The 15774-nt window shown below is 42.5% G+C and overlaps 1 protein-coding gene across 1 annotated transcript in view; it reads right to left on the reverse strand.

Annotated features, from left to right (window-relative positions):
* grin3bb (glutamate receptor, ionotropic, N-methyl-D-aspartate 3Bb) overlaps positions 1-15774 on the reverse strand; it is a 61212-nt gene that overhangs the window by 19858 nt on the left and 25580 nt on the right. The window contains exons 2-3 of the mRNA XM_017477617.3: positions 4833-5461; positions 376-1468 (exon numbers count right to left, since the gene is read on the reverse strand). Of these exons, the coding sequence (XP_017333106.1) occupies positions 376-1468; positions 4833-5461 (1722 nt within the window). The remainder of the gene's footprint in view (positions 1-375; positions 1469-4832; positions 5462-15774) is intronic.

The raw sequence follows: 15774 nt of genomic DNA on the forward strand, positions 1-15774 counted from the left end.
CAATTTGGAAACACCAATCAGGACGTGTCTTTGGACTGGGGGAGGAAACCGGAGTGCCTGGAGGAAACCCTCAAAGCACTGGGAATCGAACTCGCAACTCTGGAGGTGCGAGGCTAATGTGCTAACCACTAAGCCACTGTGCCCCTCCCTATTCACTCAGATAGAATATACTGTAAGCCATTTACAGGGCTTCATGAATGCTTATAGATAATAAGTATTGTGGACAATCCTAAGCAGTATTAAGCTTTACTTTGTGCATCTGTGAGTGTTTTTAAAGTCCTTAAGTAGAGACCGTCAAATACATCTTACTCTGTATTAATGGAGCGAACCTGACTAAAGCTTTTAGGAATAACCTGTGTGAAATAAAACTCTCACTTTGGCATCATGAATACCCGAAAGCTCTTCGAAGGTCTTTTCTCCAACCATGACTGCGGCAAGGTTGGCTGTGTAACTGGACAAGACTAACAAGCAAAAGATGGCCCACAGGTTCATGAGGAATCGTCCTGTCCAACACTTGGGTGTCTTACTCGATACCGTGCGACCGAACAGGATGGCGTAGCACAGGTTAAGGGCCGAGGAGTAGGAGAACACCTTCATGCGGTTACGCCCATGTGGAGTCATGCCAAACGGGCTTTTCCACTCATAGAGGGTAAGGAAGAGTGCCGTCAAGTGAAGTGCTACGAAGATGCCCACCCACATGGACCAGTGCAGTGGCCACATGAAAGCTCCAATGGGTGCTGCCGTGTCCTTGCTGCGCACTAGGATGCCTAAGCTGGTGGAGAAGAAAGGGCTGGTGAAGTCAATTACTTTGCTGCGTGCCGAGTTGATGCTGAAGCTGGTGACGGCCATATCAGCTATGCCGCTAAGAAGGTCTCCGACCAGCCCTGTCCACTGGCCGCCTTTCCACGCTCCATATTTCCCGTCTCCCACGATGTAAAGGTCAAACTCAAAGTTCAGGTCCTCGGCCAGCTTTTCTAGCAGGTCAATGCAGTAACCATAGCAGCACTTGCTGTAATCCGCCGGGAGAAACGTTTTATTCCCTTGTGCTCGCGTGGCAAAAAAACGATCCAACATGTCCGAACTGTTGGTACCTGCATCCAGGCAGTACTGTCCGGCTGGGCAGTTGCCATCCTCGTCCACCTCCCTGGTGAACACAAACGGATGCTCGACTAGGGTGACTACGCGCACGCGGCTCCCTGTGACAGGGAAGCCGGGCCTCCAGCGGCTGCCCTCGTGACCTTTTTGTGCCTCGGTGCGTTGGCGTGGGGTTGAGCTCTGCCACAGACTTCGCTCCTCAACATCCAGCTGCGTGCCCTCCCAGCTGCCCACGGTCACCCAGGTGGGCTGGCCCACAGCGTTGCGCCGAAGCCTCCAGATGTGCACGCGCTGAGATGTAAGCACGCGTGACATGTTCCGTTGTACACTGACTGCTCCGGTCAGCCCCATGAAGGATGTGTTTGAGAGAAACCTGAGGGTGAAAGAACTGACATTAGAACTTGCAGACAAGAACGCAGACCAAAATATACCTTCCACATCATTAAAGACAAATAACTTATGGTCAGGTGTGTTCATCATACCTCTACACTTCCAGGAAGGTGGATAACCCTCATTGGTGACAGGAGTGACCCATAGTTAAGCCTGTCTTATTGCCATCAGCGGGCCAGCAGACAATAAATATTGCAGCTGGAGTCAAGGAAGGCCTGGGGAAAGGGATTGCCTATCTGGATGACTGACACAATCTGGCTGCCTTTGCACTGTAAACTATCGGAGTTGCTTTCACAGGGAGTATATGTGCTTGTGAAACTCAATCTCCTTCAATAAATTAGAGCTGCTTGTCTGGCTGAGCTGAAGATACAGGGAGGAGCTCAGCTCACTTTAGACAAGGAAATGCTTCTGTGGGCCAGACTAGCCTCTTACACGGGCCTGGAAATGAACATCTTCAGCCATCAATAAAAGACATGGCATGCGTCCAATGGTGAGATTCTTCATGAAAAAGTAAAAAAAGAAATATATCGGAAAACGCAATTTGGCCTGAAACCATTCCGTCATTAATTTAGTCTGTGAGAGACACGAGTTGGCCCACATGCAGATTTCCCCTCTCCGATCCTTCCCACCCCCACCCCCACACTCATCATGGTGCTGAGTGATATTGCATTTACAGACTATGGTGCGTCCTTTTTAGGATGGCAGCTTTTAATTACTTAAAACCAGCTCACATCCGTTTCTCTGTCAAGGCAAACAGTGCATCGAGAGGACCAATGAATGAATGCGAATTCCCTACTGGACTTTCACAACCTCAGGAGTACACCGTGAACTAATCAGTTATCGTGCAAAGGAAACAACGTATCGTTTAAACGCTGTGTATGGTAGGGATAATGCTATCATCATTCAGTCAAACTGTCTGTACTGTAACACCGGTCTGTTCACGAGGGCGATCGAATCAGAAAATGCTCCCGTTTATGGCAATGTAACAGGCTTAGGCACCACTGAGGACTATCGGACTGTCTGCCTTGCACCGAAGCTTTGTCCCGCTCAATTGTTTGACATTGTGTTTGGGTCTATTTGACAGATTTTTATCCCGTTGTGCTAAGCGGCAGAATTCTCTGCATGGCTACAGCGCTGAGCAATCCTGCCTGTGTTTGTAGGGAGGGTTTGAGAGAGAAAAAAAAAAAAGTGAAACCTCACTAATCCACATGGAGCAGTGGGCTCGTTTGATAAGAATGATCCCTGCCTCGTGAGAAGGTATCTGAGTGAAATCCATGAATACAGCTTAAAGCTCCAAAACATGTTTGCATTCCAGCTGCCAGACTAGCAGTTTCACTGCTGTCAATGGCTGTATAACCCTGATGCATTAAAAAAAAAAAGAAGCTAAAGTTCAGCTAAAGAAATCAACCACTGCATATAGCTTGCATATAACTGCTTGGATTTCACCAGGTCATTTATTTTCAATACTTGAAAAGTTGCTAGAATCAGACAGTTGGTTTTGCAAATCCCTCGTCAATCCAGGATAAACGCCGGTGCTTTTACCGCTTTTCTTAAAGAATAGGCAACTCATTGGTAGCTCACAAAGCTTATTGTCAGACCCCTTTTCTAATATGAGATTCATCATTTTCCCCAAAAATGTAATAATGTTCTTTTGGACTCGCATTCGAGTAGATTAATCCATCACTAGATATTTACTCGGAGGGATATATCGCACGCACAGTGAGCGAGCACAGGGAACGTGATACAGTGACGCCAGAGTCGGAGGAAACAGTACGTGAACGACGATATTTGCAGATAGTGCGGATATCAAACTCCCATAAGTGCAAGGTAAACTGAAACGAGACACGGTGAAAATATTTGAAAATAAAATAAGAAGTTCAAATAATGGAGTGTTGACTTGAGTTCATGAGGTTAATGAAAAACTTTCAAGGGCTGTTTACATCCGATGTGCAAACGTACACGGAATATCTGATGAGAAACCGACTTCGTCACATTAATAAGAAGCCGTACTTTTAACAGAAACTTTGATTATTTCACCAAGACATAATCCGACGTGAGAATCGTTATCGAGACTTAGTTAATTGTGGAATTTGCCGAAAAACAAGCTTCCACAAATTTAATACCTGCCCTCCGTTCATATTAACTCGCACAGTAATTGTCTTACCTAAGCATCTCCTTTGAGCATTAGTAAAATGAAAGCATTGATTAGGTAGGAAAGGGCATATTCTTTCAAGCAAATGCACAAAACTGACATCATGTGCTATTTTCCCGACCTGAAAGACTAAATCCTCTACAGATTCCGTAAGTTTGCAAGTTTAGAGAGCGCGATCAAGTCCGCATATATTTTTACACCCGGAAATGTTTAGCAAATCGGGGCCTAAGCGTTTCTCGAATGCTGTGCTTCACTTGCAGGCAGTCCTTTCACACCAAGAAAGTCAGGGTTACATAGTGCAATATTAAAGTCTGGATGAAGAACTAAAATTGCTGTTTTATGACCATTTTTATGCATCAGTTACAATCTTTTCTACGTCGAGAAAGAGGCAGAGCCTCATATGGTACGTGATAAGAGGATGGAGGATGCCCCATGCAAGACTGGTGTGAAACGACTGGCCTGACTGGGTTTTAAAACTGGCAGTTGATCATGTGGAGGCTAGTATTATGCAGGTCAAAGAAGTGAACTACTAACCGATAATTATTCATTTTTCATTTCTATCCAGTGCAAAATGTGCTGTCAGATGGCACTACCATACAAAAATCAGGCACTCAAATATGTCTTATATAGTACAGTATAGTACACAATATCTGTAGAACATAGTACGCCACAAAGCCATGTAACTGGTTTATGAAAGGTGGAAAGATGCCTACCTGTTGATAAATTCAGGAATGTGCTGAATGTAGTGTCGTTTAAACTAACTAGATCCTTTAGACCAGTGGTCACCAGGACTCTTCCTTGAGATCCTGTAGCTTTCATCTCCAACTAAAATCTAACACACCTGTTTTAGGTGATCAGGAACTACTTAAGGCAATGATTAGATGGTCAGGTGGACACGATGACGGTTGGAGCGAAAGTCTCGAGGAAGGTAGATCTTCAGGAACAGGGTTGGTGACCACTGGTTTAGATATTTAATCTGGTGAATGAGTAGGCTTTGACTAGGTAAGTGTTTGTTAGGGACTTTGCCTTTCTATTATTACTAATACTGCTGCTACTATAGCCTGGAAATGACTTGAATAACTTAAAAAAAACAAAAAAAAACAACCAACATATATCCAACTGTCAGTCCAAGACCTTAATTGAATCCTTTGGTCACAAATGAAAGATCCTTTGTTCAATGAGTGAAGGCATTTACCTGGCAATGTACTGTCCAGATGAAGGTAGTTCATGTTTATTGGGTTTATCAAAACAATTCACCATGTTTTGGATGAGCGCAAGATCTGGCCGCACGAGTGTTGCAGCAGCGACTGCTTGACTGACTAGCTGCAAAGTGTCATGAATGTAGAAGTCCAGAGGCTTGCGGTCAACCTCGCCATAGGCCAGAAGCCCCAGTGGTAAGCCAATGGAATGCAAGGCGTCCGGGCTTAATGGATATCCCATAATCCAGTGTATAGTAGGAAATGTAAGTCCCAGGTCAACGGCACTGCGAAGTACAGCGGAGGCGCATTGTGGATCGGACCCGAGAAGTAGCACCGAGGCTGGAGGATGCTGGTCCTGGCTGAAGTGCTGCTCCAGGAAATCCGATATGCCTTTTTGGTCTAATGAACTACCCGAGAGATTAAGGGCAGCGCGGAGGTTCCAACGAGAGATGCCCTTGGCCGTGTTACCATGCAGCTTCAGGAGGTCGAGAAGGCCAACTTCATCCCAACCCTGGCAGAGTACAGCTATACCCTCATGCCAGCCACTCCTCTGCAACACCGTCAACAGAAGCTCCACCAGGTCTGACGCAGGGATTCGAGTCATCATCTGCAGGTGAAATCGGTTCTGTGAAGCAGAAAGGAAAATGAGTAGAACTGCAGTCATGCTGTTACATGTAAAGCTGAAACGATCATAGAGGTATACTCAGATTCAAAAACAGTGTTACTACGAAGGCAGACTTTAATGCACTGAAAAAGACACCCTATTAGCATCACATAAATACATATAAATAAAACTGGTTAAAAATTAATTTGATAGAAAATTAAATATTAGATGCTGCGATTTGAATGGCCGTGTAATACGAAGCAGTGTGACAACATGAAATTAAACATGACCTTATATGGACACGGGCATCGTTTCGACTCAGGACTCAGGCGTTTGCTGTTATCATCAAGTCACTGTTTGACGCCGAATACAACAGCGCTTCACCTACGCGTGTTCGCTGGGAGAAGGCTAACGGTTTGAGAGGCGGGGATTTGGTCGATAGTTGCTGCAAGCCTTTTATAATCGACCAATCGGCGTGCGAGAAGGCGGGAATTACAGAGACTGGTTGAAGCAACGCGAACACGCGCACACATGATGGAGTATTAGACCATAAACACGTCATAACGAAACCAACACCGAATCCTGGACATGTTCTCAAATTTTTAAATCCCAACCAGACGCTATTTTTTTAAGGTCTGAAAAAGAGGACATGTCCGGGAAGACGAGGACGTACGGCCACTCTAAATCAATAATGTGTGACAAGTTTATTTGGTGGGTCAGAGCAGGCCACGCTGCACTGATTGTAGAGGGGATTGCTATTCATAGTCTCTCTCAGTGGATTTTTCCCAGCTATGTGAAACTCCCACCCGACTTTAGCTGATCAATCAGTTGCTGTGATGTGACCAGTTCAATAAAGGCGAGGCTCAAAGTCTTTGATATCCTTCCAAATGGAATGGATGGTGGAAAATATTCAAGTCACATATATCCCGAGTTTACATTCATGTGCAGATTGCTGACTTCAAGGCTTGGCCAATATCCACGAGAGTAACTTAAATAATCTTTTCATTTGGCTACAGAAGGCTGATGCTGTATAATAGAAATAGGAATATCCACCGGCATCTATGCAATAGTAGAAAGAACCAGCATCCGTGTTGCATACCGAGATTCTCTTTCGGGGAAGTCAGGACTTACGTGTCTCGTTTCTGCAAAACTAACCCTTCCTTAATGCTAAGAGGGATCGATAAACAAACCCAAAACACTTCCTATTTACTTTAGGGTTATTTTCCCAGTCCCACTAGTTTATTAGTTGTGTTTATTGTGTGCCTAGAGTTCTCAATTTTTTAAGATGGGGATTATTTACCTGCCCAACGCTGACCATGTATACATGTTTATGGACCAAAAAAAAAAAAAACCCCCTCCAAAACAAAAACACCTCATACAGAGTAAAACTTGAGCGGGATGCCAGATATATGCCTAGATCACACATCAATTACAGTCACAGAATATGGATTTTAAATTACCCATAATCACCTGCACATGATGAAAAATAAATACGGAAATCATCATTTGTTGCCGGTTTATAAACTGAATGACTGGACTGTAGCGAGTTCAGCAGCAATGTTCTCGCTCTTCATCGACTCAACTTCAAAACTCTATTTATCGCCACGGTTGTGACAATTACCTCGGATCACTACCACCATCGTCCTCATCATCGCCATGATTATCTTCTTGTCCATGTGTGCATGCATGCCAATAATCATTATGTCGTATTTTGCAGTAAAGCCATTCTTCTTCTTGCCTCGTAACACCATTTTTTCCGTCACTGAGGAACGACACAAACGGTTTCTCTATCTAAATAGAGAACAGCCCACAAGGTGGTGGACTTTATCACTATGACCTGTAGGCTGGGTGGTTACCCAGATCCTACCCCCTGACCTGCGAGTCTATAAGGTGTGTCTCTGCAGTTTCACAGCAACACTTCATTCATGTCCTACAAGGTTATCACTGTCCTGAAGCATTGTGGCAGATGTTATTCGAGTGGTTCTCACCACGCACCTTGTTTTTTTGGAATATTGTGCAGTTGTTAAAGCTAGCAACATACACACCTTATCGATCAAGTATTTTGACATGTTTGGTTATTTTTATATCGTACACTTTTGAATATCAACGTGCATATCGAGACTCGGACATTAAGATCACACTCGTGTACTCGCACCTGCAACATGTTTACTGTCAGTTAGCTAGTTAGCCGGTTGTTAGGGTTGTCTGGAGGAGATTTTAACGCTGCTAAAGGAAAAGGTCTGTTATCGTCGGGCATTAAAAACAAAACGCATATGGAAAAACGGACCCGTAGAGTTTTTTCCCCCCGTATTGCTCACACGTGATCAGCTAATCGTTAAGCCCTTAATGAGTTGGCCCATTGTGCTAAGGGAAGTCGAGCTTTAGTTTAAACTTTAAACTGGGCAGGGCAGATAGAACCCCCAAGGACTGGAGTTAAGAACCCCAAGCTTCAGACTGATGCTTGCCTGATTAAAAAGGTTCATGTTTTAGTATTCCAGTCTGGTATTGATGTTAAGGACATGCTCTTTGCTAATTCATGTCTGTTTTAAGCTTCTTGGGAAGAGCGGAAATAAAAAATTGATGTCGCATCAATTAAAGAAGACATGTTACAGCAATACTGGCATCGTGGATCATCTTACTGCGTGATTAGTCCTTCACAGTCCTGCACGGAGACGGCTTTCGGTTGCCGTCGACGTCACATCAAATTGCTCAGGAGTGGAATGATCATCATGAACCGTACGTCGTTCATCATTGGCAGGAGGACGCAAGTGCAGGTACTCAATGGTTTTATTAATCGTTGCGGCCGAGACAAAGACGTGATCCGAAAACATGGTCAAAAAAAACAGGTAAGGGTCAGGTGATGTACAAATGATAAACTCAGGCAGGCAAGAGCAAAAAAAAAAAAAAAAACCCCAAAAGCGAGACTTTCAGGAACTAGAACAAAACCAGGTCCACAAACATGATCTGAAGGCTTGGTATGACCTGGCAGAACGACACGGCGCATATACTTCACAATGATTGTGAATAATGAGAGTCCTTTTATACTTTGAGAGTGATTGAATCCAGGTGTGTGTAATCAGTAATCAGGAGAGTGTGAACGTCAGAAGGCCTCGGTGTTTTCAGCAGGCTTGGGGAGTAACGGAATACATGTGAGGTAATCAGAATACAAATAACTGGTAACTGTAATCCGTTACAGTGACGTCAAAAAACTAATTAATCAGATTACAGGTACATTTTGTAAAAAAAAAATAAATAAAATTATATATATATATATACAGCTAGTATCTCACGAAAGTGAGTACACCCCTCACATTTGTGTAAATATTTGGTTATATCTTTTAATGTCACAACACTGAAGAAATGACACTTTGCTACAGTGTAAATTTGCTGTTCCCTCAAAATAACTCAACACACAGCCATTAATGTCTAAACCGCTGGCAACAAAAGTGAGTACACCCCTAAGTGAAAATGTCCAAATTGGGCCCAAAGTGTCAGTATTTTGTGTGGCCACCATTATTTTCCAGCACTGCCTTAACCCTCTTGGAAATTGAGTTCACCAGAGCTTCACAGGTTGCCACTGGAGTCCTCTTCCACTCCTCCATGATGACATCACAGACCAATTTGATGCAGTGTGCGGCGTATGGTCTGAGCACTGACAGGCCGACCCCCCACCCCTTCAACCTCTGCAGGAATGCTGGCAGCACTCATACGTCTATTTCCCTAAGAGAACCTCTGGATATGACGCTGAGCACGTGCACTCAACCTCTTTGGTCGACCATGGCGGGGCCTGTTCTGAGTGGAGCCTGTCCGGTTAAACCGCTGTATGGTCTTGGCCCCCGTGCTGCAGCTCAGTGTCAGGGTCTTGGCAATCTTCTTATAGCCTAGGCCATCTTTATGTAGAGCAACAATTCTTTTTTTCAGATCCTCAGAGAGTTCTTTGCCACGAGGTGCCATGTTGAACTTCCAGTGACCAGTATGAGGGAGTGTGAGAGCGATGACACCAAATTTAACACACCTGCTCCCCATTCACACCTGAGACCTTGTAACACTAACAAGTCACATGACACCGGGGAGGGAAAATGGCTAATTGGGCCCAATTTGGAGATTTTCACTTAGGGGTGTACTCACTTTTGTTGCCAGCGGTTTAGACATTAATGTCTGTGTGTTGAGTTATTTTGAGGCGACAGCAAATTTACACTGTTCCACAAGCTGTATATATATAAAATATAAATTTACATGTTATGATAAATCTTTTTGCATGTAATATCTTTCTAATTGCGTGTTCTGTGAGGACAAGCCTGTCATATAATTTGTTGTGTTTCTGTAATAAAATGAGACGCCGTGCATTAAAGTTTGAGGGGGGGGATGAGAAGCATTTTCACAATTCAAATTCAAGTTCAAATTCATCCAGAGTGCCCGGATACGCAAGCGAGGACCAGCTTTCCGCGTCAGACAGACATGTCAAAAACGAAAAATCAGACTTTTCCAAACAATCCTCATCTCTGTCGAGCACCAACACTAATGGCACACCTGCTAATAAAAAAGCACCGAATTTACCTCTCGGATCTTACTAATGAAGAAGGATCGACGGGACGTGTGCAAGCCGTATGACAGCGACACAGCACGTGCTTTGAGCAGAACGCGTCTAGTTGAGATGTTGCTCGTCCTACCGTTTTTGGGCTGCTCAGTGTGAACGTGGCTTTTCGGCTCAAAACGGGATCAAATCAAAAGTCATTTTGCAATTCAACCGTGGAAGATTTGATCAGGATCAGCACAGAGGGCCCATCGCTTGAACAGTTTGATCCTGAACCACGTGTCAAACGCTGGCTTTCTGCCAGTGATGCTGGCTCAGATTCTGTATAAGGAACCATTTTTATCTGTGACTGTATATACAGCAGTTCTCGGGTTGGAAAAGACGTCCAGTTCCCACTCTAAGTGAACTTGGATGAAAATGCTGACGCTGTAAAAAGAGGCTAGATGTCCACACACGACATGATGACTGAAAGTAAGTGTTTAAAAATGTTTTTAAACGTAAGTTCAGTCTTATGTGGCATGTTAATAAAAAATCCATTTGGTGCCTGGTTTTTTTTTCTTTTTCTTCTTATAGATTTTTTTTTTTTTTTTTTGTCTGGACCCCTGCTTTTGACATAACACAATATAGACAGCTGCATGATTATAGCTCTGGTTCTCTCTTGCCAGCTGTGACTCATCCATCCATCTGTAGCGCTTTATCCTTTTCAGGGTCACGGGGGAACCTGGAGCCTATCCCAGGGAGCACGGGGCACGAGGCGGGGTACACCCTGGACAGGATGCCAATCCATCACAGGGCACACTCACATACACATTCACACACTATGGACACTTTGGACACGCCAATCGGCCTACCGTGCATGTCTTTAGACTGGAGGAGGAAACCGGAGTACCCGGACGAAACCCCCGCAGCACGGGGAGAACACGCAAACTCCACACACACACAGCGGGACTCGAACCCACGACCCTGGAGGTGTGAGGCGAACGTGCTAACCACTAAGCGCCACTGTGTGCCCACATGAGCAACAAATTTATTTATTTTATTAAAACAAATCCAAACACTGAACATGTTTTTAAGCTTAAAATAAGCTCTAAATCAGAGTATTTCAGGTCGTGTAGTTTTTCTCTTGACTTCATTTACTTACGTGACCTTGAAGCAATCCGAAAGTAATCAGATTACATTGCTTTCATATTGTGATACTCGGATTACGTTATTGTAACCGTAACAGATTACACTGTTAAAGTAACTCTCCCATTCCTGGTTTTTAGGCCGCGCTGAGTTCTGTATACAATATACAATATGCAATTTGTCCCCATTCATTCCTCCTTTATATTAATATCACTTTATAGAATCAATTGTGTTAACTGAAGAGAATATGAAACCTTTTATGGGCTCCAAGTGATACATTTCATTTCAGGCTCACTGAAATAGAGCAAGAGAGTACTGAATACACTGTCGAAACTAATGATATAAATGATTCAATTAGTAGTTTCAATCGATGCGTGACACTCGGGGGTGTTCACAAAATCCAACGGTCTTTCACTGCTGTATATACCGAATCTAAGAACGGAGCTCTCCCCAGCAATCTCAACAGAAACAGGTGTTGCATTTGAAACGAGAGCTCAACCATCAGAAGACAGACGACGGCATTTCTCTTCCTCGTAATAGCTTCAGGAGTCTAATAAGATGATTCGAGATTCATGATTCATGCATTAAAATACATTAAAGCCTTTTGAAAATTTATGAATCATTATAGTACATCAAAGCCCTTTCGAAGACCTTTCATTTAAACAATATACCTTTCAACATACAAATACCGCTCGATTTCTGCAAGACGGGCACAAACAGCTAGAGGGGCTGCGGCTTACGGAGCACCATTTATGCATTTTTATTATAAAGGCAGTACATTATTCCACTGCGGCCTGAGGATCAGTGTTATTCAGCCCCTGTGAAATAAATGTCGCCAAAGTATTTCCAAAATATGTTTGCTCTTATTTTATCACAGGCAAAAGATTAGCCTCTCTACCCTTCTCTGCTTAAATAAAAACGCCAAGGCATTTCAGGAGATATTCAATATTATATATTTGTCGTCCTAGCGCATAGGCTAATTCTATCACCCCGGTAGTTTGCACGCTGATGCTCTCCAGTGAATGTAAATGGACTGTATAAACATGCACCATGGATGGAACATCATTTAGGTTAAATAATAGTCCCGGAGTATGGCAGAGGACACACATTGTGACTTGATTCTTTTATTTTCCTACATGCCGTTTTTCATGGCTGGGTGCTTAAGTGCTTAAGACACTTAAAAGACAAAGTAAAAATGGTTGGTGTATGTGCAGTGTAGCTGCATGTATAGTGCGTAGCGTGTATATATATATAAAATGCACCACACGTTCACCAACCATATATATATATATATGTATAGCATAGCATAGCGTATATATAGCATAGCGTAGCAATTCAGGGCACCATTCATGTACACATTCATACCTAGGAGCAATGCAGAGTGGCCAATCTAGTGACATGTATGTTTTGGGACAGTGGGAGGAAATTGAAAAACCCAGAGGAAACCTATAGGAACATGGGGAGAAGACCCAAGCCCAACTCAAGCTCAGACATGAACCAGGGACCCAGAAGCCATGAGGCAGCAATGCTACCTGGTGTGCCTGGTACAAGATGTGCCTTGTGACTGAATACTTACTACAATAATAACGTTAAAGTTCCTTTAGCCAAATACCAGCCCTTTCGGCCCTGTATCTATTTAAAAGGTTTTCAGAATGGAAATGAGCATTTAATGGATTTAATGGATTTTCAGCATATGACCATTTGTCATGTGGACAATGAGGGCATTCTTCAGGAACTGGAAGCGATAAAGGTGTACTTTAAAACTATGCTTTTGCTCGCAGTGTTAAACTTTTGCGCGTGACTTTTTCAGTCAATACCACGACATCAGTGAAAATATGGACAAAACATAACTCTTCAACTCTCGAAATGAATAAAATCCTTTAAATGAACTCTCAAATGGATCCACACAATAAAGGTCAGCTAAAGCTAAAGCTAAAACTTGTAACGCTTGTTTTCGTCTCGTGGAATGGGCGATGGTTTTCCACGTTAAGGATGGATATTAATCTGTTTCTAAGCAATGCTAGCTATTTGTGCTTTGTTTGTAAAGGAGACGTGAATAAGACATCTTAACCTTTACTTTAAACGCGTATTTTAACAATAGTGGGACACAATCATGAAACTGCAGAGAAACACGGCTTGAGATACCTAGGAGGAAATCAACAAGGAGGACTTTACAAAAAAACAAACAAACAAACAGCTAAATGATGAGATTACAGGTCAGAACGACCTAGACACAAATGCCAGTAATGATCAGTGGGAGTGACCAAGGAGGAGCTGGAGCAGACAGCAGCAATGTTCCGCGAACACACCATATTTAATTTCAGTGATGGAAATCATTAAGGCCATTTTGACACCCAGCGTTCTCAGCTGATTGCTTCAGTTCTGCCTGTGCTCTGGCATTACTGACTAGAAATCGTCTCTTTTCTCTATGGCCATAGTTCTGTAGTGATCAAGCTTGTGAAACACTATTACAGACACCATATTCGCCTTTTGTCCTCTACTCCTAGATACACGTGAGCATTTGTTTGACCCATTTTCTGAGAAACACACATGCTTATCGCACAGGCTTGACCGATGGCCTGGAGCTGCTAAAGAAACAAATGTTTTGCTCAATTATCATAATTAATGATACTTGAAATCCTTTCTTTTAAAAAAAATTTTTTTATTATTATTTCACGCAGTGTGCTTCTCTTTGGCTGCACACAATAAAACGGCGAACGGACCACAGCTAATCTGAGGTTTCCAGAAAGGAAACTAAATTGCATGCTTTGTCCTGCATGGCTGAACTCCATCCAATGGTATTCCACGTCCTGAGAGAGTTTAACACCAGCTTTCATCCTTCACGTGTCCTTAAAGAAACAGGGCGGAACAAAAGATTGACGAGCTTAAGGAAAAGAACCAGAACCGGTTTCTATCAAGTTTACACAGTGTATCCATTTACTAGACGGGATTTCGACCTAGCATTCAACTCGGAAAATTAAATAATATAGCATTATCTTAGATATCAGAAAACGGAAGAGAGAGAGAGAGAGAGAGAGAGAGAGAGAGAGAGAGAGAGAGAGAGAGAGAGAGAGAGAGAAATACGAAGTACAAAAAGGAAAAATACGATCAAAGCTCCGTATGCACTTATCTTAATCTAACGTATGGACCAGCCTTGTTAACTATTCCATACACTGAATGCTAGACTAACACATACAGCTAAGGCAGGCGTCTAAGGTTTCATGTCGAGTGCACTGGACGAGAGACACTTAAGTGTCAGAGATTGAACGTGGTGCTTTTTCTCTTTTTGTCAGGGAGGTCAAACGAGCAGAAGAGGGAGAGATGAACAGTTTCAGAACAGAGCTCACGACAAGGATTTTTAACCCGTTCATGTGACAAGAGAATCGATATGTGAAAAGATTCAAAGAAGCGTAGGTTATATTCCTGAGGCAGACATTATGTGTCCTTAAGGCAAGGTACAACACTCGACTAGGCTTGTTATCTTTTCTTTACTCCTTTTAGAATGAAATGTAACCTGCTAACATTAATCAATTTTGTATTACAAATCTCTTTCAGAAATCTATTAAAATATGCAAACGGGACAGTAGATCAAAAGATCTCACTTAAGCCCTTAAGACCCTATTTGCATAGTACAAAAATCCATTTTACAAAAAATAATAACTCTGATTGTGTGTGTGTGTGTGTGTGTGTGTGTGTGTGTGTGATAACACCCACTGATCATCAAAACATCGCTATTTGTGGAATTATTAAAAAACAAACAAAAAAAAACGTCACCATTTACATGTATGACAAGTGCGGATCTTGCATAAATTTACAGATATCACTAAAACTCAAAGCTACTCAAAATTAAAAAAAAAGAAAAAGTGTTGTAACTGATATGGATGTTAGTTCTTTTAAAGCTAAAAGGATTATCACGGAAGGCATTTTGAGAAAAATATATTTGATATATAGTGCAGGTATGAAAGTTATGAAAAATATGATGAAAAATATCCTGAAACGTTAAATTGATAAATAAATAAATAAATCTGTGCTGCCAAAAATGGGTGAAAAATCACAATGGTCTCTTTCAACCCCGACAGTAAAATGTTAGACCGATTCCTTTATGGGAATCCATGACAGTGCTTCGCTTAATGGAAAACATGACCATTTTCGACAACACCAAGTTATTACCGTTAATCCTGATGAATGCAGAGCATGATGAATGCAGAAGGTTCTCTGTGGTGCAGACCTGTTACAGAATGGAACTCTGACCTAGACCACAAACCTTTCAGAATCTTTCAGAAGTTAACACCGGGGCCAGTTTAATACCGGGTTTCGCTGCCCATCAGGGCTTTAGTAGACACTCAGGGCTTTAAAAACCTAAAAAAAAATTTAAAGTATTTTTATTTTGCTTAGACTACTAGGTTTAAATATGATCTTGAGCTTTAGTTGTGCTGTTTTTTTTTTTTTTTATCTGTGTACCAATGTTACCGTATAGAGGCGTGAATTGTTTGGCCAGCAGGGGGCTCACACCTCTCCAGCAGCCGAACCCAGAGTCGCGATACTCTACACACAGAAACCCGACAGTGTCCTGAATAATCTTAAATAAAAATAAAACAACTCATTCGTTTATACTGATTGAAAATGTCTGATTTTCCATTCCACTGGTGCCATTTATATTTAAGTAGTGAAGTCA

The sequence above is a fragment of the Ictalurus punctatus genome, chromosome 10 (assembly GCF_001660625.3).
Source record: "Ictalurus punctatus breed USDA103 chromosome 10, Coco_2.0, whole genome shotgun sequence".
NCBI lineage: Eukaryota > Metazoa > Chordata > Actinopteri > Siluriformes > Ictaluridae > Ictalurus > Ictalurus punctatus.